At 41.5% G+C, this 27555-nt stretch overlaps 1 protein-coding gene and 1 long non-coding RNA gene across 2 annotated transcripts; one reads left to right on the top strand and one right to left on the bottom strand.

Moving 5' to 3' along the window:
* The first annotated feature begins 481 nt into the window (after positions 1-481).
* On the top strand, positions 482-21689 carry LOC120756589 (uncharacterized). The gene is made up of 3 exons (XR_005702172.2): positions 482-618; positions 915-1165; positions 21440-21689. It is a non-coding gene; the product is annotated as an uncharacterized LOC120756589 (long non-coding RNA).
* Positions 14868-27555, bottom strand: ATP6V1G3 (ATPase H+ transporting V1 subunit G3). The gene is made up of 3 exons (XM_040073123.2): positions 27310-27555; positions 19925-20025; positions 14868-16672 (listed from the first exon to the last, which is right to left on the bottom strand). Exons 1-3 carry the CDS (start codon positions 27389-27391, stop codon positions 16499-16501), a joined length of 357 nt encoding a protein of 118 aa, XP_039929057.1. The 5' UTR covers positions 27392-27555; the 3' UTR covers positions 14868-16498.

The following is a 27555-nucleotide window of genomic DNA, read 5'->3' as shown; positions in this document are numbered from 1 at the left end:
TGGCAGCAGGGGTTGCCAGCCCCCACGGGAAGCAGCAGCTTGCAGAGGGACACGTGCTCCGGAGGTCTCGAAGATGTGTTTCAGTCACTAGCCTAAACACAGCATTTCTGGGTAAACAAAATCCCCAGTGATATCCTACTAGTGACGCAAGTGATGTCAATTTTCCAAAGCCATGCCAAAAAGTTTAGTTTTCTCCTTTTAAGCAGCTAGTTTTAAAATGATTGTATCCAACTTGAAGCTGGGTGCAAATTGCATAGAAACCTGTTTTGGTGAGGAGAAGAGCATAAGGGGAAACAGTCCCATATTGATAGTGAATGAAGTAAATGTGAATGAACTAAATAAATTATTTAATATTGCTGCTGGTCACTTTCCCCTTGCAATTGAGTTGTGTAACATCAGCTCCCTGTTGTTTCTTTGAGTAGAGCAGCAGTTGCAGCTGGTGGCTCCTGTTTAGTTTTTCTCTTCTGTTTTAAAGCAGGCACCGGATGCTGTTATAGTGAAGATGTTGAGCATGGCCTACAGACCCTTTGGCACCAATTGGAGATGGGGTTTTTTTGGGTACTGCTGAGGTTTAGAAGGCTCATCAATGACCCCACAATCCTTGATATAATGTAAAACGTAAGTGTCTTTCTTCTACATGGGCACAGCCCTTAACCTTGGAAAACATCAGAGGAACCCCCTTGCAAACTCAGAGGTTTGGCAATGGAACATTGGTAACAGACTATGCCAGTTGTCCATGGCCTTTCCTGCCCTGATGTCTTGAAAGTAAGTAAATAATGATGAACAGGAGGATGAATTCATACCTGAATGGATTCATACCTGAAGCTCTTTAGAAAATGGCACAGACAGACTGCCTACAAATACAGTTAGTTTTCTACTGTTAAGTAATTACTATTGTCACTTCCATTTTACAGGCAAGAGATGGAAAAGCTATGTAAAAATTCAAGATTACCACTGCAAGGTTTCAGCAGATCACAAGATCCCTGAGTTTTGTACCAGCCTGAGGGATGGTCTGAAGAGGCAGCGAGGTAGCGGCAGCACACCAGCAGACGAGGCATTCAGAGCTGTAAAGCAAGTGGTGCCCATCGTCCCCATGTATTACTGAATCAAAAGGAGCAAGGAACTTCACAAACCTACAGCCAGCCTGAACCATTGCTCCACAGAAGTAAGTGCTCTTTATTCAACTTAAGGAAGCAGTAAGTTGCTGTAATTGGATCTTGAACTTATTTACCAAGACTTAGAAATGTTGCCCAGTCATTGTGCCATTCCCAGCACAAATCTGGGAAAGGCAGTATCAAGGGTTAAGTTTTCCATCTTAGACCAGTGGTTTGTCTTCATGTCTGAAGCAAAGGTGTCTTCCCTCTGGTCTGGGAGGATATGGTAGCTATTAGGCTGCTACAGACAGAGCAGACCTCTAGTTTTTCCTTTTTCCTCACAGTTCTTTCCCTGTCTGTGGAAAACTTAGCTTTTCCCTGGCACTAGGCCTGGAACTGTGGTTGTGTCTCTCAGGTGACAATCCATAATCTCTCATTACTCTCTTCCCTGCCAAAATGTCTTTCGTGGGTCCATGTAAATGACGAAGCATCTGCAGAAAAAGATGCTCATGTGCAGAGGGCTCTGCCATGGTGGTTTGGGTGCACTGTTGAAAGGGCAGGTGAGGGTTCAGGGTGCCTCCTGTCCTTTGGAAGAATGGAGTTATTATCAAGTTAGAAGTGTGTAAGTGGCCTACACAATTCTCCTTTGATTTATAGCAAGCAATTTTTTTTCCTTTCTTTTCACCACTTGGAAGTGAGCTACACTAGTACAGCAGGAGGGCAGGCAGGAGTGTAGTGGGTTTAGTGCTGGCCAAATGCCAACACACCCACTAGAATTATTTACTCATTTTCTGCTGTGATATAAGGATTAGGAGAAGAGCAAAGCAGGCTCAAACTTTAAAGGGTATAAAGAGAACTTTATTAACAGAATTAAAACAACAACAACAAAAAACAAACAAACAAACAAAACCCCCAAAAAAACCACAACAAAAAACAAGCAATTGGAATAAACCTTCAGAACACTTCTCCTCCCCCCACCTCCTCTTTACTTTCCCACTGACAACGTAGACAAAACCTGTGACTTTCAGTCAGTTTATCACCTCTAGAATAGTCTTTCTTCAGTTCTCTTCGGGAGAGGAGTCTCTCTTGCCATGCCATGGAGACTTCTCCATGTGAAACAGTTGTCTCATCGCTTCAATGTCACAGTGTATCAACCGCCCAGGAAAGGAAAATCTGTTCACACTATGAAAGTCCCTCTCATGCCCTGCAGCTTTCCCACAGCTGCTTTCATGGGTCATGTCAACTTATGGGGTCCTATTTTGAGGATGAGCTGTTCCAACATAAAAGCAAAAGTTCTCTTAATCGATCTCTGGGAAACAGAGGTTTTATTCTTCTATTCCTGGAGCAAAGTTTCTCATCTCTCTCATTTCTCTCTGTTCAAACTTCTCATTGAGTCACAGTCACTTCAACATCTGCTTGCTTCCGTACTGGTACCTCTGTTCATGGCTGTGGTTAGAACGCTACATCCCTCCAATGTATTCCATTGAGTTACAGAGAAAAAACCAAAGTCTGATATGTCAATTGTATCTTCACCATAGCCTTAAAAGAAAATTTCAGCCCAAAACTAGGGTACCTCCTCAATCTCCTCCCATCTAGAATTTGACTCCTCCTTCACTGAACTCAGTGTTCCATGCTGTTTTCTTTACGTGCCTTCACCCTTTCCTTTTTCCTGATTTTTCGTAGGTTCATTTGCTCTCAAGCTTGATCAATTAAAACAGTTTTTATGCAGTTCTGCAGCGCTGAAAGGTTGATCTCACCCAGGCTCTGCATTGGGGAAATCGCTCACCAGGCCTCTGTTGTTCATGTGGTCTCTGCGGCACCGTGCGAGTCGCACTGGCTGCCGGTGCCACCCGCGCCTCCTCTTCGTGCGGGGAGACGAAAAGAAAAGCTGCTGCCGCTGCTTTTGTCCTTCTGTCCGCGGCATGGCTGGCTAAAAGCGGCTCAGTAAACAAAATTCATTACGAGCCGTGCCAAGACAGCCGCGGCCGCACCAGCTTCGGCCGAGCAGCCCCGGCCACATGACATGGCCGCGCCCGGCCTCGGCGCCGCCTGCAGTGCCGGCCGCCGGGCCGCTCCCGGCACAGGTCCCGGCCACATGGTTCCTCCCAGTAGTGGGATGGTCCCTGGCGGCGCTGCCATTAAAAAAGAACCTGTGGGCTCCCCCGGAAGGGGCTCGGCCGCACCGGGATCGGTGCCAGCGGGCTTCCCGGGAAGGGGCCGGTGCCGCAGCCTGGCCTGGCCCCTGCCCGGCCAGCGCCCCGTTACCTGTTCAAAGGCCGGAAACAAGAGGGCTTTTCCCGGCCTTTGTTCATGTCTAAATGTGTTTTCCACAGAGGCGTTTTCAGCTCTTTTTAAGTGGTTTAACAGGCTGTCAGTATTCAAACTAGCCGGCTAATTGGCTTTGTTAGGTCCAAAGGAAGCTGCCAAGGTCCTAACAGGGAACCCCTTGCACAGCTCCCTCCCCAACTAAAAACCAAACTGTGTTAAACCACGACAAGGAGTTATGCTTTTTGCAGAAAGAAAGAGTTAAAAAGAGTTGGATTCTACTGTTGTTTTCCAGTCCAGTTTTCAGACTGGAAACTGGCTGAAAAAAGTGAGTGTGCAGCTGGACATGAGTTTGTATGGCCCATGATTTTTAGAAGAGTCACAAGCGATTTGGCAGGTTTTCCATCAGTGTTGGCACAGACGGCAGGACTTCCACAGGGATTTGCTCCAGGTCTTCCCCTGTGCCTCTTGCAGGTGTCATGGGGAAGCCTGGAATATCTGAGCCTGGGGATGATTTAATTCCTTGCTTCTGCCCTGTCATTTAATCTCCATTGTTCTGCCTTTTCCCTGCGAATATGGCTTCTGACAGTATGTTCGCTGCCTTCTCCGTCAAGATCACTTGTGCCTTGCTCTAGGGACAAGTGACATAAAGCCCTTCTTGCTCAACAAGCGAGGCCCCTTGTGCTGCCATTACAGAGCTCTGACTGAATGCAAAACCCAAGCTGGTATTGCTCATATTTAATCAATTGTGTCACTGCTGAGGTATTGATAATTCCTGAGTTGTGCCTGCTAGGCAGGCTGGGAAAATAGTAAGGAATGGCCAGGAAGAAAAATCACTTTGCAACAATCAGATGTGCAGAGTCTGAAAAAATTTACAGCATCTGCTCCTTGGGCCTGAGACAAGATGACTCCATGCAATGCAAGGTAAGCTCATCTTTTTACGGTTGTGCTGCTTTCCTCTCTAAATTTTAAACATCAGAGTTTTCACTTCTGTGCCATGGTTGAAACTGTTGATTGAATGCTCTCTTCTGCTGGGAAAATTTCTGGGTTTTGCATGGTAGGGCTATTGCTTCTCAGAGCAATAATTCTGTTCCTTCACGTTTTAATTATTGCTCATTGAGAACAGGGTAAATGGAGCTTGAAGTCCATAGCATTAAAGCTATCCACAGACAACCTAACTGTGCCTGTTACTGTGCTTAGATGATGTCAGTAGCACACCATTTACCTAACCTATAAATGTCACTGATGTGATTTGTGCCACTGAAGAAGATTTGGGGAGAAATTCTAACATGCAGCAAAAGAAGGAAACCTTTAAGGAACAGATGGACAGGCAGGATTTTCACACTCACTGTTCATATGTAAGAGCACAGGGAAGTCCATATTTAAGGCAGCAGATTTTTGCTGGGGGTGGACACATCTTGCACATCCCTTGGCGCCTGAGCCATGGAATCACCTTCCCATGGCACGCCGTGCCCACAGCAAAGCCCCGTGGGAGCCCGGCCGGCATGAAGAGGTGCCAGGTGGGTGCCAGGAGAGTTATCCTACCCAGGGGTTGGGATGAGCACGGCTGGGTCAGGAGAAGGGCAGGCACCCAGACACACCCAAGTGCTCCTTTGAGCTGAGCTTGCTTCCTGCTCTGCTGGAGCTCTGGGCTCATTCTGTGCTCCTTCAGGGATGCAGGGCGCTGGTGAGGGACATGGGGTTGCTGCCTCTACCAGCCTTTGAATTCCAAGTAGAAATTTTGCTGGTTGAGTGGAAGAAAAAGTCTTGCAAACTCTTGTGCACTTGCCTGCTCTCAGCCTGTGGCCTCTGAGCCTCTGTGACTCTGTACCCGTGCTGCAGCGGCTCAACCTCTGCACCTGCAACTCTGCCTGCAGCTTCTCTGAGCTCCCTGCTGTGCTGCTCCTGGGTCCTTCCAGCCCAGGGGAGGCCCTCCCCTCCAGAGGTGCTATTCCGAGCAAGAGGAGGTTAAGAGGGAAAGTTGGGATTTTATTTGTTTGTTTGTTTAAATCGTTTCAGCTTTGGGTGTGGTGGGTTTTTTTTCCAGTCTCACGGTCAAGCATGAGACGATGTAGGTCAGTGACAGGGCAAGGCTGGGGACATTATAGGTGTGGCTGTTCTTTGTGCATCAGGGTGTCACAGTGTGCTCCACAGCCCGTTTTATTTTTGGAGGGGTGGCGTCAGGGGAAAGTTACACCCTGTGAATTTAATTCCTGATTTCCGTATGTCAAGTTGGGTGTATTTTTTTTTTTTTCCCCTTTTTTTCTTTTCCCCTTTTTGGGGAATAGATTAATACTTCTTTTTGGTCTCCATCCTGTTTGACGAGTTCATGGTGCCATCTGCTGATTAGAGATGGAATTAGCACCGAGTCCTGATCGAGGATAGCATTCTGCACTGCATTTCAAAATAGAATCGAAATGTGATTAAATAACATTTTTCAACATGGAAAGCACAAAATATGTGGATTTTTTTTTTTCCTCACCAGAAAAGCTCAACACCTCTAAACTGCCTTTACTACTCTGGAATATGTTCCTATCTCTGCAGGAGCTGGAATAAGACCAGTACCTCCAAAATGTCATTCCAAAAGTACAGTGGAGGCTGAAGGATTTCTCCTTGCCCCTGTACTTGGAGCATTTGTATACTTCTGCCCCTGCTCTCCCCCTCAGATTGAAAAACAGCTTTCAAAAACATTTTGAGCTTTTTGGAAAAAGGGAAAATTATAAGGTCTTTCCCCTTTCCCCTTTTTCTTTTCCTTTTCTTTTCGCAGTATCAAAACCCAGCAGATCAAAAGGTACTCTCTGATTTTTTTTTTTTTTTTTTTTTTTTTTTTTTTTTTTTTTTTTTTTTTTTTGTGAAGCGGACAATTTGTTTCCCCTTTTATCTGGAATCAACTTTATTACACAATATGATCACGTGGGCAAATCTGCAACTTAAAAACCCCAAAAAAACAAACCACCAGTGAGTGGGGAAAAATTGATCTTGGCTGTCTTTATATACATAATTTCTAAATTTCAGATTTCCAAAGGCCCCAAACATCTTGACTGGGAAGCAAATAAATAATTTTCCGGTTCTACTGGTGCTACATGAACAGGGATGAGCTTTGCTCTTGTAGATCTCTTCTCCAGCTGTCTCATGCTATTACTGTCTTTTCTAAGCTGACTGCTCCTTCTCTCCCAAACGATCTACTTCTCCTGAAGCAGCCTGCTCTTCAGGAGTTTATTTCCCATCCCCAGGCAGATGCGCAGCATCACCAACCTAAGAATCTGGCAGTCAACCTGGAAAACAGGCTATAGAGCTAGAGTTAGAGATCCAGGACACCTCCATCCCCAGGTGGCTGTTGTCTTTTGACAGGCTCTCTTAAGAAGAGTGAGCAATAGAAAACATGTGGGAATCAAGGGGAAAGGCCTTTAAAAAAATATAAACATTTCACCAAATGCAGAAGAGCTGAGAGTCTTAATTGAGATACTTTTGCCTTCTGAAATATCTGGTTTTTTTTCCCTGTAGAAGAAAACACAAAATGTATTCAAAATGGCAAACGTTTTCCACGCTTGCTTTTAAAGCACACCTCCTTTTCTGTCCTTTTTCTGTAGGCACAGTGATCACTCATAATAGCTTGCCAGTGTTCCTAAGGTTAATAGATAAAATAGGTAAGAGATAATAGTGTTCCATGTAACGGTGCTTTAGGGAATACTGTGAATATTGACGTAATTGGGAAGTCTGTAGCAGGGAATAGGGGGTCACTAAAGAGAAGTCAAGGTAAGATTAGAAAAGCTGAGCTGCAGATTTCGGGAATACTTGATAAAGGTCAGAACTAGAGGCCACTGGATCACTTTCTCTTGAAATACAGAGTCAAATTAAAAAAGGACAGGGTAGAACTAGAGCAGCAGCCATTATTTCTGGCATCTAATTATTGTATACGTATTGTTATTTTAATAGGATTAGCCAGCAGTAATGGTAAAGCAGTGGTCCCTTCCCTTTATATACCTGAGAGATTAGTCTGCCTACCAGCAGTGCACTGGCACGCTTAGAGATGGGCATAAAAGATGATGGATTGGCTAAGAAATAACTTTGATGGTTTCCTCCTCTCTTTGTACAATTAGGTTCAACTTTGAACAAGCTGTTAATGGCAGGTGGTGGTGAGCCAGCTACAAGTTAAAAGCTGGCTTGAATTATGCTATAAATGGACAGCCAGTATTTACATGAGGAATGTTTGGAATTTGGAGGATCATTATTTTTAATCTGGGTCAGACCTGTTAAATTAAAATCTTTCAGTAAAAACACTGCAAATGGGATTTTTTTAATAATGGGCCTTTTTAATCCCACCCCAGATATAAACACAAGGAATATTTTTTGCTTTCTACTGAGTGTAAGAGGGACGAGTTAGAATTACCTATGGCTTCTCAGTTTAAAATGTTCCTCAGTCATTCTCTTGTATCAAACCCTATACAAACTCTGTTGTTTAATAGTAACAATTTGATAGTAATTTGTTTGATATCTCCTGGCTACCACAGTCATGGATCAGGGACTGCAGCGTGGATGGGACTTGAAACTGAGGTTGGAAGGGTGGATGGTTCCTGTCTTCAGCAGCTTGTAGCACAACGTGGCAACAGATGAATAGGGAAGTCAGAAAACAAAGAAATTGAGATGCTCTTGGGTAGTAGCCTTGTAAAAAAGATTTAGGGTTGCCATGCTCTTTTGGTAGGATTACTAGGAGTGTAGAGAAGGAAAATGAAGCAACGTGACATGTATCTATGATGAATTCCTGTTGGAGAAGGAGAAAGCATGAAGATAATTATTTGAAGAAGTAATTAGAAGATATTGGAAGCTGGATGCATAAGTTAAGAGGAAATTAAGTGGTTATGGTGGGAATAAATTAGGGTACACAACAGACATAAAGAAAAGCAGGTTGCATTTTGTGTGAGAGAAAATGTTGGCCTGATGACAGAGAAGCCAGGAAAGTTTTGTGGGTCCTCATGTTAATGGGTTTTTTCACTCTTCATAATGACACTAGTGGCTGTGAGAAAGAGACAAACCAGCAAATCATTACTAGAGCATACCTGCACTCACTTGGTGAGGTGGATGTGCTTAATTTGAGCAGAGATCCTGTGAAAGGCAGATGAAATCCATATCTAGAATTGTGGAGAGATGACTTCAAGTTTTTCAGTCATGTCAGCAGCATGATTTTTTGTAAATAAGCCTTCTCTGTCTCATCTGTATTAGAACAAATGCGCAAAAAATATAGGGTACCCCAGTGGTTGGTGACAGCCCCCACAGTGCATAGGAGCTGGATATTGCACATCTAGCAATTTCCTTAGGGCAGTAGCCTGAGGCTTTAAGTCAAGAACTGTACCTCCTGTAAACCCGTGCTGCTGCAGTGTGCTTCCTCTCGTTTACAGGTTCGTGTTAAGATTGCTCTTTCAATTCCCAGCTCTTCCACAGACACACTGAAGTCTGAACACCAGCAGCAGCCTATAAGGTCAGCAAATGCCTGTGTATGTACCACTGATGTTCTTTTCTCCACAAACATTTGTAAGCGCTGCAGTGCCAGTTTCTGGGCTGACTCCTGCCCTCGGCTGCTGTTGGTGCTCTGCGTGCTCCAGTCTCACGCGAGCAGCTGAGGGGAAGCAGGGCACTGAAACACAGACTCAGACACGCGCGATAGGTTACACACACCGTCACACTGATCTTCACCTCACGTGGACCTGAATTTGCAAGGCAAAGGAATAGTTAAAAGAATTGGAACCAGTTGCAGAGGGGTGAGAAAACAAAGAAGCTCATTAAACTTTATGTCTGCAAGTCAACTGTAAACTGCATAGTGCCATTTTTGTTAATGCTTTGAATTTTAATCGCACGCTGTCTTAACGAGTACATGTTTAATCCTACCTTTTCCACGTGGTAATAGAGAATGAATCTCGAGTTTAATTTAAAAGCTGCACAAGATTTTGAGGAATGCTGGCATCCATGTTAGTGTGTCAGATACAAGTTTGCTCTCTGTTTCAAGGAGAGGAAAGATCTTTTCACTCTGAAGTACAACAGGGACTTGATTTTACTATTCACAAAGTAATTAATAACATATTAGTATACATGACGATGTTCAGTGTTTGCTGACAAGTCCACATGCTTCTGTGTAGAACATATTTTCTTCTGAATATGACATCTTTCTTAACTACCAAAGAGTATAAATATTGGTCTTAGTGCTTGAACGAGTCACATCTCAAACAAGTGAATCATTTCTAAACACCATGCTTTACTGTGGAATTACTGAATTTCTGTGCAGATCAAAGCTGTGACAAATTTTCATGTTTCACGGAATATGGCTGTATCCATTTGTTCTGTTCAAGCAGACTTGGTCCAGAGGGTATTGCAGTGTGTTTCAGACCGAGTTCTCTTTATAAAAGCTATTCTCATGGAAAATAATAGAGCAGCACAATTTTAAGGTTGAGCTGATTGAAAAACTTTGTGGAAAGTTCTCTCAGAAAGTACCAGTTTTCCTGAGAGGCACTCCTTTGAAATTCCCTTTGGTTCTCCGATGTACCCTGCAGCCTGTGTCATTGACAGTGGGCTATTTTGGGCAGCAGAGTGCCTGCACACAGACCTGGCACAAACTGTGACCATGCACTCATCTTTCTTGGGCCTTGTTAGGCTGGCAACCCCTTCCATCACAAGGTGTTTTTCTTACTGAATTTGTTTCAGACAGGAGCAATAGCATCAGCAGAGCAGCAGACGTGCTGGGACACTGTGGAACAGAGCAGCACAGAAAGCACCAGAGACAGATGCAGAGCTCACATATTTTCACAAAACTGTGTTGATTGCTACCCTGTTGGTATCATCTGACTTCCAGTGATTCCCAGCAGCTGACAGTCAAGTCTTCGGTGGTTTTCTCACAATAGTTCTACATAAACAAAAGTTTGGAAGGAACATTTCCAGGCCTAAAATCCTTTAGGGTGAATATTGGCACTTTTAGGCAGTGATTAAGTGGAAACTGATGAATTACTGAGGCTTGAATTTGACACAAAAAAAGTGGAAAAGTAGTTTTTGTTTACTTTTCCAAGGTAGGTAAATAATTATGTTCCAAAAGGGAAAGTGAATGAATAATGAAAATTACTTTAACTTTTTGAATACAAAGGGAGCCTCATGGGACATATATATTTGCTCATATATATAAATGTATCAGTCAAAATTGTAGAAATTAGTAGGAATTGTAAAATAGGTGTACTTACGGGGATGGATGAGGATTCTCCAGACTCTTCACCTTGGAGTAAATTATTGTCTTAATGTCACTTTTGTGGGTGACTCCAGAGGATGTGGACGAAAAACAGTTTAAAAAGAAGAGAAAGGTGCTGAATGCTAATTTGCTTACTCCAGAGCTGAATGGAAAAGGCATTAGGGAAAATATTCTGAATGGGTTTGGCAGCCTGTGCCATAAGAAACATTACCCATAGCACATACAGACAGAGCAGTTAAGTGTTAATAGGAAACAATACTTGTTTTTTTTCCTTGAAACTCATCTTAGCAGTTACGTTGTTAAGAAGTGTTAATCTGTTATAAGACACAATTATTTCATTTATTAAACACTTTTTTCTGCTGCTAACAGCTGGGAAACTACGAGTAAGAGGTAAAACATATCCTCCTGATGCTTGGGGAGCCAGCTTTTTGGAAAGTCAAGGCTGTGTGGTCATGGGCTGATAGAACAGCAATGTTGGTGTGAGGTGCAGGGCAGCCACCCTTGGAGAAGAGATGTGGATCAGAACTCATGGCAGGAACAATTCTGAGCACCCAAATGCCCTGGCAGTCTGTCTTTGCTGCTACATCTCACTTCTGCACTCGGAGCTGCCTCCACTTTATTCCATTTAAAACACAGGTATGAATCATCCTGCTGCCAGCAATGGGATTGCTCATTTCCTTTGAGTAACTCTGCATGGAAACAAGACTGACACAAAATGCTAGATTTATTTGCCACAGACACGTATATGGTTAGATTACATTTATGTTATATATCTGTTTTTATCTGTCTCTTTTCTACAATAAATCAGTGCCACAGGATTGTTAAATATTTAAGTGAAATACGTAGAGATGGTTATACGAACTACGTTATATTGATGCTGATGATGTCTTGTATTAACATTTATGCTCTTTGGTTTGTTACAGGTGAATTATAAATACTGTGTTTCTTAAAGCATGGTCTATTTAATAACAAGTTTTGAGGTAATTTCTCTGGCATATTTTGTGGAAAGCTTGTTTTTTGGAGCACAGCTCCAAATAGCATAATATTGAAGTCTGATGTCCCTGGAAATAAATCAGATCTGGGACCAGAGGAACTTCCAGGAATCACCCAGGGTCAGGTAGTTCAGTTGTGGCATATCTTTCATAAAACCAGTGAGGAATCTCAGTAAGTTAATAAGGTTGCAAGTCATCAGATTTTCCACATGCAGTCATGTAGTGCAAATGCAATATAGTGTATTAATAGTACTCCAATGTAACATTTTCCAAGTGTTTTGTAGTAATACTGGTTGGGTCATGTACTTCTAACAAGCCTTAATGTTCCTTGGGGAAGACTCAGAGTATGAAGTGCCTTACGGTACTGTAAAATGTGGAATAATCAAATCTGTGAAGAACAGGCCACAGTGAAGCTGACAGGAATATATGGTGCTCGTGTATTGTGGAACAGACATTCCCTCTATTTCAATGAGGAGCTGGAGGAAATTATTTTGAAGAATATGTATTGTATACATGAAGCAGAATGTAACCTTATACCTAATGCTCAAGTTTCCTACTTAATCAACACGTGGCCGTGGGGGCCTTCTGGAACAGAAAAGACCTGGAATTGTTGCTGTCACCCCCAATATTGCCTGATATCCTTTCCTCCCCTTATGTTTATTTTCAATAGCACCTGGCTCCGCACTGAGTTGTTGGACAGTCAGGGCCTTGTTCTTTGCCCCAGAGTATGGAGAAAGTGATTATGAAGGTGATTTGAAGGTGATTATGAAGGTGATTTGAGAAAAAACCAAATCCATAGTTGAAAGATGCATCCAGTTAAGAGAAGTTCCAGTTGAACAGAATGTATTGATGGGACCACAGGGGCAAGGTTTGTTCTTTCTTTTGTAAGAACTGTTACTGTTACTGTACTCATCTTTAATTGATGGCAGTATTACCTGCCTGTCAGTATAACTAGCAGCCAGTGCCATTGCAAATGATGCAAAGTATAGCTTTAATAGCCTAACAATGTCTTTATATTTCAGTCCCAGACTCAGTTTGATATCTCACCCTCCCAAATTTGTCCCCAAAGTTTGACACTGTCCCCTGCTGCAGGGATGCTCAATATATCCTTACACATAGACGCCTTTCCCACTTTTTTCCCTTAACTGTCTGCAGTTAAGGATGCTTCTGGGCAAGGCTGTGTGTGAAGGTATGGATCTGCAGGTTCACATCTCCTGTGGCTGTATGTCATGGCAGTCTGTTGTCACCTGCCTTGTGGTGGCTCCTGAGCTCTGTAACAGCAGAGCATTCTGTCCCAACTTACAGGGAAGCATCCTCACAGCCCTGGAGCTACAAAACCTTTTAAGTCAGTGACTGAAATATTTTGTTCTGTTAAAAATTAATACACACACACACTTATACCCTACATATGATGATTTACAAGAACAACTTATGTTTTACAGATTGTATGAATTTCCAAGTATATTTTAATATGGAAAAATTTCAGTTAATATCATAATCCATGTAATGGATTAACATCTGGTTCTGATTTCCCAAACCTCAGCTTCCAAATGCTTCAGAAATTAATGGGAAAGTCACTAGACAGCTTCAACAGAGAGCATAGTATTAATTCTTCACGTCTGTTTCATTTTACTTTACTTAGACTTGAAAGATATTCTGTCCTACTGGCATGACTTTAGAGATCTTCCCTCATCACCCATGAATGGGAACCACAACACTACATCCTCACATATTATAATTCAAAGGAGAATTTTTAGGGAGAGAGAACAGCCAGAGAAATTCAGCCCAATCCATGTCATGAGTTGTATAAAACAGTTCTTATACTTTCCACTGGTATGACCTTTTCCACTAGTTGTAATTTGAGATACCTTAATCAGCGGATATAGAATTTATTGATTAATACAGGTCTTCATTTCCAGACAGAAAGAGCCTTATTAACCCTTTTCTTGTAAGCCAGTGAAGAATTGGGCCAATCTAGGAAACTCAAGTTTGTTGTTTCAGTCCTAATATGTCACACTGTGGGAGTTTTGCAGTTGATTTCAATGGCAATTATGAAACAAAAGAGAAAGATTTATATGAGTGCTATCTATATGTGGCTTTCTATTTCTTAAAATCTCTTTGTAATTTGACATGTGAGATTTTATTTGGCAGCTGCCTTGGTGCATATTAGGTGATGAAGTATCAGGGCACTGTGAGGACTGCGGGCTCCCATGGGTCTGGGAATATCCCCAAGAAATGAAAGGGCATTTGTAATCATCCCTGGTAGGTGACTGCTAATTCAGAGTAACTGTTTTTACTTTTTTTCTTTTTAAATGGATTTTAAAAAATTGAAATTAATCATCCTTCTTTTTTTTTTTTCTTTTTTTTTTTTTTTTTTTTTTTTTTTCCTTTTGCATGGAACAATTATTTGCTATTATCATGAGTATGTGACTGTCACATACAAGGTATTTTGTGTACGTATAAACTCAGCATGTGCTTTCTTGGCACCCCAATATTCCATTGCTGCAGCTGGCAATTTGCACTCTTTATTTAATATAATCTTGCCAAATTATATGAAGTCTAATTTGACCCTTACCTCTGTACATCTAAAAGTGATGGTATGACCAATTTTTTAATGTCTAGAAGTAGGACTGAATGTAAAACAGGGTAAATGCTCAGAGTGCTAAAAGCTCTCAGATTTATATCTTGAGACCAAAGATCTAATCTTATCAAATTCATTCCTTTTCCATGAGCAGTAGCCACAGACTAGCCAGAGTTCAAGAACATAATCATGTTCAAAAAAGTTTCATAACCTAATACTCAGTGTGTAGCTCAGGTATGGAGGTGATAACAAGGATACATGGCTGTGACTGTGGGGCAGAGGATATTTAAATAAGAGATGTGTGCGTGGCCATTAGGACCAGAAGGGTACAGACAGCCTTGAAAGCTTTGCAAGAGAAGCAGTTGGTGAGAGAAGACAGATTTTGGCAAGAATGAGGGAGAGAGGGTTTGTCATAAAAGGAAGCAGGGTAAAAAGGAAGAAAACCCTTTATTTCATGTAACTTGGGTTGCTGCCTCCTAAGAAGCTGCTGCTTGATTTTGCTTCCCACCAGGCAATGTCAATTCTGCTCTTATGATGGGGGGAAGGTGGGGGGTGTTTTATCCCATGCAGCTGGCAATGGAAGCCCCATTGCTTTAATTCTGCAGCTGAACCTGCAACATTTCTGTACTTTTAGAAGTGATAGCTGGAGGCAAGGGTGCCGAGATAGCCCAGAGGGAAAGCAAAGCAGTCCTGAGCACTGCAGTGAGACCCTGTAAGGTGTTAGTGTGTACTTTGGTGACTTGGTTTAGGCTTAAAGATCTGTGTTTCACAGCTGAGCACTGCAGTGGGACTGCAGCCATGACCCAAACTGGACGCATGTGCTCCTGGGCTGTGACAGCCCTGACTGCCCCAAGCTGTGGTGCAGAAAGGCGCCTGCAGTGGGTCCTGCACATAAGCTGGGACTGGTGTCCTTCATCCCCTCGGTAAATCAAAGCCTACCACACATTGATTCAATGTGCTCCTAAATAAATGAGCCTTTCAGCTGGTGTCAATAGGATTTCTAGTTTCTTTCCCATTCCTCGGCATCCTTGGGTCCCCAGAGAATATAATCGAGCACAGGAGACTGTAACAATTAGGGCTTGGAGATTATCTAGTATCCAGGCGGAGGAGTAATGTTTGCTGACATCAGGTTGACTACAACTTTATGGTCATTTTACACATGACAGCACGTCAACTGTGTAAACCTTGCTGGAACAGGAGATTGCCTCTGACTAGCTGTGAAATTGAAATGGTTTGTCTGTGTCTGTGTGTACTGAATATCATGGCTATTGTTTGCTCGTCATTGCAATTTCTCAAGCTTCTCTTCTAATTTGGTGTAATTTTGTACTGGATTCAAGGCATTAAAGGAGCTCACAGTACAGGTGTGTGTCAGATCCCCACTTCATCAGTGCCTCCCATCAGACTGAATGGGCTTCACCTTGAGAGCACAGATCACGTTGTATTTTCCTACTTTGGTAGAATTTATTCCAAGGGAAATGTGTGCTATTGCAGAGGGAAGTATTACCCGAGGTCACTTAGGGTAACAGAAATGAGCTGTAGCTGATGCAATTTCTGGTGAAAACCTGTGGATTCAGGTACCATTTAGCATAACTGGTGTGGAGTTTGAGCCTTTGGGTTCCTGTGCTTTCAGGGTAACTGTATAGAAAATAGATGTGCTAGCCTGCCCCTTGCACCATAGCAATTTTATAAACAATGATTATGTCTATTCTCATTTTTTATAGTTAAGAAAGCTGTATAAAGTTTGTGATGTAGTCAAATATTAGGAAAATACTTTAAGTATGGCTTTTAAGCATAATTTTTTACAAGTAAACTGTATTTTGCTTTAAACTAGCATAGAAAAATTGAAAATGTTTTGACCTATTTTTGACCCAAATGAAATGTTCCTGTATGGTCCATAACCTAACCACTCCATGTGTCACTAGGAAAACAGTAATGTTCCATTTTAGTTTTTTGGGATATTCTATTTCATGTGACTTGAAGTACAGTAAAGATTGGGATAAACAGACTTTATGCAACATAACATCCAAGTACAGAACATTTTATAAGACAAAAGGAACAAAGACTCCCACTGAAAACCTGCTGGTGTCAAATAATCATTTATTCTGCTGTTGTTGACTTGCCCCTGTCTAAATGACAGGGGCTTAGCTACGGGAAACAATATTCCAACAAATGCTTGTGAAACCCTGTATAATTCCTGTCACATCAAAAGCCTGTATGGAATTGTGTGCTTTTGGCTTCAGTGCTCTTTTTTTCTCACACATACAGAAACAATACATGAGGAAGTATTTATGCTTATCAAGAAAGAAGGCTACTTTTTACAAACACAACACATCAATGTATCTTAAACTGCAGGTCTGAAGTTTGGGTGAATTTCAGGGCTGATGTCACATATTGTGCTCAAGAGCTTTTTCATCATGCTCTCCATGTTCCTGTGGTAGCTGCTCGTCAGGTTTCGGATGGCTTCTGTTGTTTGCTCTTCTATTTTGGCAGAGAGGTTACCTTGGGAGCCCATTACCTGAAAAGCAGAAGACGTCTGAGCAAGATGAGAGGTTATATATGACCATGTTTATTGTACTTTTCTTATTCATGTAGCACAAGCGTAACAAAAACACATCACAGTGCTTCTGAACAGTGAGGGTTTGATCTGGGTTCAACTGTGTGCATAAAAGCAGGATTAAAGAGAACTCTCGTATGCTCATTAGCAATGGGAATCTCCCTATGTAATGAAAGTTTCCCAGCTCGCTATGGGAAAAACATTGTGTATGTTTTGTCTTTTATATGGCTCATTTTAATTTGTTTTCTATTTAATGACTAGTCAGCTAAGTTCTATCACTGTGTGCCTTCGTTTGGCCTCACTGAGAATGCCTGTGAGTGCAGCTAAGGACCAAACATGGAAAAGCCTTCCTGAAAATGCATAATTACAGTTTCAGAGTACTTGAAATGTCTTCAGCAGTTAGTGATGTATAACCCTCAACAGGCCTCAGACAAGGGCTTTTAATGTTACATTTTCTTATCTGGCAAAATACCAGACATCTTCTGGCACAGTTAATATCAGGACATTCGCTTAGAATTTAATTGACTCTAGACTCACTGAACATTTTAGCAAGGTTATGTTATAAACAGATGCACATGTTCCAAATCTGTGACTTTGCTCCCTCCTCCCCCACTTCCCCAACATCCCTTGAATTCTTCCCTTATGGAAAAGTCCTTCAGATACCAGCGGAAAAATTGGTTTCCTGCTAAAGAATTCCATGTGGAGAGAAGAAGACATTTCTGCATATTCTGCATGCTGGCAGAAATAAGAAAGGAATAAGTAAAATATTGTTCTTGTTCCTGCCACTGTTCTCTGGGGTGGACTAACCAATCTATCACAGGTGGAGCTAACCTGGGATATATTAGTGGGGTGCCTAGAGCATGACCAGAAACAAGGGAGGGGTCATTAACTCTATTTTCTGTGTGGTTTCAGCCCAAGTTAGTCCTTAAAAGAAGGAAAAGCATCTTTTGTGTAAGCCACCTTCCCTGTTCCATTTATCGGTACCTGGCAATGTAGTAAGGCATTTGTCCATAATCCAGATGTAAACCATTTTTCAGTTTGGAAGAAATTTAGGTTGTAGACATAATAATAATAAGTATTGGGAAAAGATTAGAGTTTTCTATAATTATTTTTAGCTGACATTTTATTTTAACTTTTAGACAAGTTGCAAGGATTGCATGTGGAAAAGGTTGTACTGCTTAGACCAGATTTATGGAACTGAATTTTTCCACTGGGGAAAGTAACTTTCTAGAGATCCCAGATGGTTGCATGTTATCCAGCTACTAAATACTTTTGAAAAGCCTCAAGAAAAGTATTATAATTTTAAGAACAGCCTATGCAGACCTGCTTTCTCAGCTCATGCTAATATTGTGATTTGAAATAGTAAATTCTTACTCTTCTATATGTTTTCCCCCTCTCTTTTTCTGCTTATGAATTTGAGGACCTTTTTCTTGCAGAATGCAGGCAGTACTCTGCTTAGTTTATGATTTCTGCTGACCTTGAAGGTCTGTCCCTTATTTTTCCCATACAGGTTTTACGCTAGTGTCATTTCAAAGCTGCTAAAATATTACATTGGCTCAGAAGCCACAAAATTCAGAACTAGGTTGCACATCTCCAGAGTCAGGTGACCTCAGACACTGAGTGAAAACCCTGTGAGCTCTAGAAAAATTGGCTTGAGATCCAGGCAAAAAATTTTGCATGCTTTGAAGAAAGGTGTTGCATATTGTCATTCTAACCTCATTCATTATTTTCCAGTTGCTGTTATTAATTCTTAATGGATAAGAAGCATGTCATAGTATGAGAAAATTTCCTCCTGTTTGGATACAGGTGACACAAAGTAAGAGGAAGAATGGCATTAAAGGAGACAGTGGCAGGGAATTAAAAATACTTGTGTCTAAATATCTAAGAAAATAAACTGAACCCTCTGCACTGGCTTTGGTGGAGCTCCCAAATGCCTCCCAGACACAGGCTAATAATGATGGCATTTGTCTGGGTAGATGAATGTTAGACATAATGGGGTCAGGGAATGTGGAGGAGGACTGCAACGATCTTGTACAACATGCTATCACTCGAGGAGCAATGTGTGCTCTGTCCTGCTTGTGTGAAACATTCAGTCAACAAATAGTGGCCTTTTCCTGCAGCTTTAATTTGGTTGTGATGAAAAAATTGAGTTCACAACAAAGCAGTATCTTTGCTCTTCTGCTGTCAAGACCTAGACCAAGAAATCTGGCTGGACTGAAAACATGAACAAATTTTGGAGGTGTTTTTACTTCATGTTGGTGTCAGTAAACAACTGAAATTGTACATTTGAGACATTTCCACCTGGCTTGCGTGTGTGACACTGTGACTGGGGGTGGGCAGAGTATGACAGAGACTATGTGTGTACAGATGTTTCTGAGGCTTGTGATTCCTGGAAAATGTTTTATGTGAAGTGTGACTGAAACAACAGGTTTGTAAAACAGATTTTGTTTGACCTCTTTGGTTTGTTGGGGTTTTTTTGTTTGGTTTGTTTGTTTTTGTTTTGTTTTTGTTTTGTTTCCATTTTTGCACAAGTACTTTCCTTGCCTTTGCACGATACAAGCTAGGGGAAAAACAAGACCAAAAATGTAGGAGGAAGGTCACCTGGTAAAAAGAGAATGGTTTGTGAATTTCATGGAAATACTAGAACAAATTTCAAGATGCTATAAATGTATAAAACGGCTTTATTCAGATATGAAAATATCAAGTCAACACTTTTACTGTAGAAACAGTGAAAAACTCCAAAGTTTTGGTGGTTTCAGTTGATAAAGGATGCGGTCTTATATGTAATGAAAAGAGACAGCTGAAGTGGAACAGAAATGGAAAGAAACATTTTAAACTTTTGCTTTTACTGACACATCCACCTTACTGCATCTTCTAGTTTCAGGACAGGAACTAGGTCTGTCTGTGGTTATAGAAAAAGGACCCAAAAGTATTTTTTCTTAAGGGACATATGTCTTCAGAGCATAAGCATGAAGCGAATAAGGAATCTGGACCATTTCAATGGTGAATGTCCACAATTTCTTCTACAAATGCATTTAAAGCCTGTGAAAAAGTCCAAATGAAGTATAGAGACACTCTAGACGACACCCCTGTGTTTAATCAGTATGACCACACTGGTTTGCAGGAGTCTACATGTAATACTCTTGGAAGCCATTTGGTTTACCACTGAGCAGTTTAGTATGACAAAAGCACATTTGCAGGTTTCTTACTTACGTTTGTTTCCTTGTTTCTAAATTCCTTCTCCCTCTGTAGTCTGTAGTGGTCTATCTCGGCTGTGGCTTCTTCCTTGGCCTGCTTCAGCCTTTTACCCTTTCCTAGAGGGAGAAGAAAGAAGCATTTGTTTCATACTGTCCCTGTATCCCCAAAGATGAATCTCTCCCAATCAGAGATATTTTAGCTTGCATAGTAGAACACTGAATTTGCTGGAAGTCTTGTCCGTCAGATTTATTTGCACAAGAATGGTCAGAAGAGATGAGGTGATTTACTTAGAATACTTTTTGACCGCTAGCCAGTCATGCTAGTCTCTCTTCTGAGACCAACTTCCTGTGCAGAAGCACACATCAAGGGTTTGCTGACAACAGAAGTCTTTTGCAAGTAGATGCCTTCCCTCAACACAAATGCATTTTTTTCCTAATCACAGCTTGGTGATTTAATAAATATCTATCTTTTCTTCATCAGCAATAGTCGCAGCCAGATAACAGATTTTAGTTGTCACGGATGGGAAAAGACGTTATTCTGTAAGATTTCCTGTATTGATTGGTTGCCAGAATGCCTTCATCCCACACCAACTGGATTCTGCTTAGAGCTGGCAGATATCCAAAATCATGCAAGATGTCTTAACCACTACCAAACTGAGTTGTAACTTTCAGGCTTTGTCCTTTTGTCCTCCATCCTTTCCTACTAACCTTGGTTAAATGCAGAGGTGAGTGATTAAGAGAAGGAGGTCAATGATATTCTTTGCCAGTGCACAGAAATCACGAAAGGAATATTTTTTTTTCTTTTAATTTTAAACAAGCAGGTGATCTGTAGTGGGACATTTTAGTGTGTAGTGGAAACTAGAACCTTCCTCCTCACCAGTCTTGCTTACATACCTAATTTTGTTTACTGTGAATAGTTACTTTGTTTTAGGTAAAACAGTGTGGGCTTGTCAAATCAAGAACACGTAAGTCATTGCAGGACTAGCATGTGGTACTTCCTGGATCTCGTAGGGTTGTCACGTAAAGAATAAGAGCAAATGGCTTGATGGAAATATAATGTTTAAATTTTTACATGAACAAGCTGACGAGCATGTCATAAAACCCCTATGGGCTTCTCTGTCATATATAAAGTTGATAAAGTTGCATGAATCTCTTCAGGTTTCTGCTATACTACCTTGAGAGGAAAAAGCAAATTTTTAACTGTAAGCCTCTTGCATGGAATGTTGATATGTTATACTTAGGACACCTGAGCTGATACTGAGTTTTGGGGTCTCCTCCTGTTGTACAGCTAGAATTTTAGGGGTGAGGGAATAAGCTTGCTCCCTTTTCTTACCAGGAGAAATATCTTCAGTGGCTGAAAAGCTGATTAATTGCTTAAATTAGGATATCACAAGAATGAGAGAGTGGCAGCCTAGGCAACTGAAGGAGCCATCTTGATCTCATGTGGCACATTGATTTATTTACTTCCTGTAACAACCTATTTAACACCACTGAGCAATAAGAAGCAATTTTTTTTTTTTTTTTTTTTTAGGTTTTTAATTCAAGCACAGAAGACAAAAGATACCTTTTCCCGAAATCCTAGGAAACATTCTCTATCTTGGCTAGCAAGATAAGCATAAATATTGCTGATAGCTCTCCAAGCTGTTACACTGGCCTGGTTACACCTGAGCTGGGCTTCGGAAGTTTTATCAGATGTGTCATGTAGCAACTTGCTTCCACTGAGCGTGGCATAACAAGGAAGCTGAAGCTTAGGAGGAAGACTGTTCCAACACATCTAGGATTCAGCAAAAGCCTGGGTAGAATACCCGATTCAGCAGGAAATTACTTCTCCAGTTGATGGCTCCTTCCAAAATAATAATCTGCAGATGGGTGAGTAGAAGCAGAGAGAGGCATGAAATGCGAATTACCTTTTAAGTCTTGATTCCTGAACTGGCTTTTGTGGGTGTGCTTCTTGTGGAACCTTGGGGGTGGCATGTATTTTTACAGGAGGGAGCAGCCTACTGAGACACTAGACAGCTTTATGGGCTCCCAGTCCATCAGTGCAGGGCTCTCTTCTGAGGGAAAGGATATTTCTCAGAGTCCTTCTCCCATTGAGCCACTGTATGTATAAAGGGGAGAAAAGCTGTTTAAAACCTAGTGGGTATTTTTCCAGAGTTTCTATTTGCTTGAGAAAGACTGATTTCCCCCACCTTCTGCCACTCACTGTATGAAGTGTTGGGACCAGGATGAGTGAACTGACAGATCTGTGTAAGAGCCTGACATAAGTCTGGACAACAAAATTTGGAACCAGGTTTAGGTCTGTATTTTGAAGTTTCCCTTATTCTCCTCTCCAAATTTGGAGCTGATCAGCCTTTTGTAGGGTTTCCACTCTGTAGGAGTGGAGCCGGAGGGTGATTCTCTGGAGCTGGCAGTCGGGGGAAGTGACTACGATGAAGCTTTGCCAATTTCACCAGCTGAGGAACTGGATCTCTATAGCAAATTAAATTATTTCAAAATCAGTGGGATTTTAATTTCAAATTCCATCTGGGGGGCCATCTGTAGTAAATATGTTGCATATTTGGCCACCAGATAGATAAATATATCCATTTAAAATGCACAAAATGGAAAGAGATTAACTATAAAACAACAGTTCAGTTGCCTCTGACAATGCAGACAGTGAACCAAAGAGTATCTATATACGTGTCAGCTCTTTGCAGTGCTCTGGAGTAAGCACAATACATAGGGTGTCACTGTAGGGTGGCAGCCATTTCATTTTGCCATGATGCCTTTAGGATTGGCACAGCAGGAACCGGCTGCTTCCTATTTAATTAAGTGGAAAAGCTGTGAGTAAATTACTGCTAGTTCAACAACGTTGTGGACAGAATCGGCAACTGCCAACATATGTGATGGTGCATATGCTGCACCTGATTAAGTTAAGCAGAAAGTAGAGCTTAACCTGCTGTTCCACCAGAGACAAACCCAAATTAATTAATCGGTCTGTTGTTAACCACTTGTCGGCTCCCGTGGCTGTGCGATACAGGACTGCCTGTTCAAAGCCTTACTGATCTGCTGGGTCGCGTTCTCTGCAGAGCACAGCCAAACTGGAATCAGCCCTTACCCACCCTTACAGGGGTGGCAGAGCATTGCAATTCAGCCAATATCATGCAAAAAGAGGGCAAGAAGTGCAGGAGGCTAGGCAAACCACCATGGCCCTATGACATTTCCTCACATTCATGGAGGTGAGATACAGAAAGCCACAAGTTTGAAGAGATTTTTGCCACAAAGGTCAAGCTGTGGGGGCCAGGATTGCTGCTGGTCTTCTGTTCCTCCTTCCATCCTTGAAGATGGGGAACAGCAAAGGAGCTCTGCTATGCCTGGTTTCCTTGCCCACAGCCGAGAAATTTTTAGGCATTGTATTAAATTGTTCAAGTTTTAAAAACCTTGCTGTAACCAGTCAGCACGGTATAGGATTTTCCTGTGGAGAAAGGCTGAATTCTTCTTTCTAGGTATTCCTGTGATGTTAATGAAACACCTTGCTCTGATTAGATCCACAAGAACTGGTGTCCTTTAGGTTGTTGGAGTTTTTAGATCTTGCAAGAAAGACAGTAAGAGGCAAAAGTGTTGCATTCTAAATTGTTCAAACATTGAGTTATCTTGCTTTCCAAAAACTGCAATGCTAAAATTGGAGTTTTGTTTTCAAACACATCATCTAGTCTTCTAGCTGAATTTCTGCATAGAAATCAAGTCATTTGAAGAAGTTGCCAAAAATTAATCATATTTTCTTAAAATAGAACTGTTTCAGTTGTCTTTGCTAACTTATGTGGGGATGAGCATTCTGAGAAAACATTTTGTACTTTTAATAAAATAAAATAGAGGCAGCTGAGCATTATGTATAGCTTTCTCAGTAGATAAAATATGTCTTGGATATTTTCCAAGAGAATGCCATGGATATAATTCTGTTTACAATATCTTATTTTGATTAACATTTGGTTTAAATCTGATTTTCTATAATCTTTCATCTGAGTTTTGTTTTTATTAGGCATGAGTAATTCAAGGGAAGATATAAAAAAAAATCTATAGGAGAACAGTCCAGTGTTCACGGCACATTTGTTTCCCTTGTTTTACCCAAAAGGATTTTCAGGAATTAGTGTCTTGGCACTGACAATGCTCAGTTATTTCTGGGATCCAAACTGTGCTTAAAGTAAAAAACATAGATAAAGCAGCACCGTGTTCAAAAGGCCAAAGGATTGCAGACTGGTTTGGCTTGTGTTTAGTCAATTTAATAATTTCAGCCTTGTATGTGTTAATTTAATAAATTATTTAAAATATTAATAATTTTTCAGGTATAAATGATATCAGCTAATGATATCATGCCAGGAAAAAGGGTATTGAGCAAGAAGTAAGAAAAAGCATGTACAGAGGAGCTTTAGCACTATATTTTTACTTTGTTTTTTGGGTATCAATATAATTTTATTTGCTATTTTTGTCAGTTATTTCAAGTGGGTTTTGCATTACCAACAACTGCACATACGTCAGCAAAACCTAGGCCCATCAGCTGTTTATATACAATATTATGTGTGCTCACTCCACGTTTTGATCGGTTCTGTGGCTATCAGCTGTACACACTGAAGGCACTGCACCAGGGTGGTTTTGCCAGTCACATTTCCGTGCAAATGCCTTTCCCGCTGTGTCCAGTGAGCAAGCTGCCCGCTGCTGTCCCGGCGTCAGCGCAGCAGCCCGAGCCACGGGTGAAGCGGCGTCGTGCAACGCCTGCTTGGGGTGGCACAGGAGGCGGCACAGGAGGTGGCACAGGAGGCGGCACAGGAGGTGGCAGGGCTGGGGCGGCCGTGGCACGGCTGGGAGGGTTCCGTGCTTTCCCTGGCAGCCCGGGCCCGCAGTGAGCAGCGGCTGCCGATCCCAGCCGGTGCCGGGTGCATCTGAGCCGCCCGCCCTGGGGTGGAGCGGCGCGTCCTTCCTTGTCCCACCCAGCTGTGTGTGCGCAGCTCAGCCAGTTGCACTGCGCGGACCTGTTGCATTTCGTCTGTTTCCTTTTAGTTTAGCTTTTATGCTCAGAGACAAACTCTGCGGTCTTTTGTTTTGATCTAGTTGCACAATCAACGCGGGGAAGAGACTGCTGAAGTAATCCCAGTTTTGAACAGCCGGATTTGCCTCTAAAAGAACCCCTTTTGCCCTTGTCTCACAGTATTTAAGTTATGTTGGCATAGTTCTCTAAGGCGGTGTAGTGACAGTGCTATGAAAAATACTTAAATTAGGGACAACATGGAAATTTTAAATTTTGTTTTGTAGCTTCACTGCAAACATCTTGCAGTGTTGAATGTAATAGTTGTCTAGGTATAATTATGCTGGTAGATTGCCTATAATGCTTGGTTTAGCACAAAATCCACGGTGGATTTATTTAAACTGTTTGCCCTTGATCTGCTAATTTTAGAAATTCTTGAGGTTTTCATAGGATCGCACTGAACTGGAGGGAGTCTCTAAGATACACTCCCTGATGGAAGCAAGAGCAGCTTGATTGGGGCAATATCAATCTCTGAGAATGGAGATTTCCCAGCCTCTGGACAGCCTGTTCCTCTCTCATGGTCACTCACTGGGCTGTTTTCTTATGTTTAAATTTGAGTATTCAACTTTTAATTTTCCTTAATAATTTTTATAAATGCAAGAAAATTGTGGTCTTAAAAGTAATAGAAAAGAAAGCCATAGTGATGATATATTTTTACTCTAAATAATTCTTCTGGTAGCAAAATTCTTAATAGCTGTTTTTCTATAGCTGGTTAATGACTCTACTAGTGTGTTAGTGTTGAAGCAAACGCTGGTAGTGGTTTAATTCAAGTTTCTGACTCAGAGGGGTCTGAAGATACTTTATCTGTAAGAAATCCTATTCTTATCACAAGCACTCCAAGTAAGGCTGCGATGATGACAAGGGAGCGTGTCTTTTGCAGAGTAGAGTAAACACATCCATAACTGTGTCTGGATTCTGCAAGTCATTCATATTTGGTCATCACTTTTATGTTATAATGATTATTTTCATTTTTAGAGTTCCTTAATTTATGAAGCTTCCTTTTAAACTGACTGTTATAGAAAAAAGCTAAAGTGACTTTCCTGGTTTGAAAAACAAACACAAATGAAATTACAGCAACAAAAAAAACCCCCAAACCCAAAAGTAAAGGGCAATCCACTTCAAGCTATGATAGTTTAAGGCCTGATTCTGCACTCTGTGTTCAGGCCAAACTCCTTCTCCCTCCACTGGGGCTGTGCCTTTCCAGGTCATGTGCTCTCTTGATTTGAGGGAGTGGTGTATTTCCTCTGCCCTACATGAGAAGGGAAAAAACATCCCTCCCAGAGCTCCTAGTTTGGCTGTTTAAGAGATCAAGACACTACTTAACTGTCCCTTGCTTTCAGGTTTCTGCCTGAAAGAGTTCTGTTTTATGAAGGTGGGAGGATTTGTTTTAATCTCTATTGTGTCTGCAGGGCGCAGGCAGTGGCTGGATGCTTAGGGAGGGGACTTGCCTTTTGACTTATTTTTGTGTGCCGCTGTAAAAATTGAAACATCACACTAAAAAATATTGAACACACAACAATGCTGATTCATATGTAGAAGGGATATGGAAACTACACAAATTATTCTGTTTAGCTTCCGTTCCTCCCTGGAAACCAAAGTATATTCCTTTAATCAGGCTCTTGCTCCACATGTCATCATTGTCATGCATTTTCTTTGCATTCTGCTGCTGGTTTCTAAAACAAGACCTCTCCAGAAAACAGTATTAATGTTTCAGTTCTAGTGCAAATCAATGACTCATGTGGTTGTACCTGCACTCAGGAGAATAATTACTTGTACCATGTAATAAAACTTCTGTGAATGATCTGTTATGGTACTGAGAGTGCTCATGGTTTTACTGTGGCTTTGATTACTGTCAGCGTGTCAGCGTGCTTAAGTCTCCCCTTAGTTTTAATATAATTTTTTGAAGCCCAGCTTCAATTAGGAGACAAGTTACTGGATTTTTCAAGTAAAGAGAAACACTGAAAAATTTTAGCAAGACCTATGAAGAAAAATGAAGAGTTTGGAGTCCTGGTCCTCCAGAGCTGGCAGCCAAAGGCATGTAGGATTTTAATTTAAATACCAAGTCAGTAATGGCATTGAGATAAAAGAAGAACAAATACAGCTGACAGGATGAATATAACAAAGAAAATATTTTTTAATGTAATAAGGCACGAGTACACATACACACAAGCACACAGGATTTTAAGCAAACTCTGAATGTTCAGGTTTGAGTAAATGCCTGGCTGCAGTCAAGGCACTGCACTAGTGCATGTACACAGATGAAATAATCTTTTTCTGTGAGCTGCTGTAATTTAGAAGGGCTTGCACTTGAGAAGTACAGTAAAAGCAGGCCAGCTACTTACTTTTTTTGGCTTCCTCCAGTTTGTCCTTGGCACGTTTTTCTGCCTGCAAAAGCTGCTGGATTCCCTGAGACTGGCTGGTCATGCTGATTGCTGGAGCTGGTGAACTTCTGTGGAGACTGGAGCTCAGAGGGAGTTTTATACAGCTGCCAGGCTCTTCCTTGTGTTTTTTGTTCTGTGTGTTATTGCAACAAGCTTCCAGATTGTACCAACCCAGCTGGCTGTGCCTGGATTGCTGCTGGGTGCACA

The sequence above is a fragment of the Hirundo rustica genome, chromosome 9 (assembly GCF_015227805.2).
Source record: "Hirundo rustica isolate bHirRus1 chromosome 9, bHirRus1.pri.v3, whole genome shotgun sequence".
Classification (NCBI taxonomy): Eukaryota; Metazoa; Chordata; class Aves; order Passeriformes; family Hirundinidae; genus Hirundo; species Hirundo rustica.
This window is presented reverse-complemented; position numbering and strand designations above follow the sequence as displayed.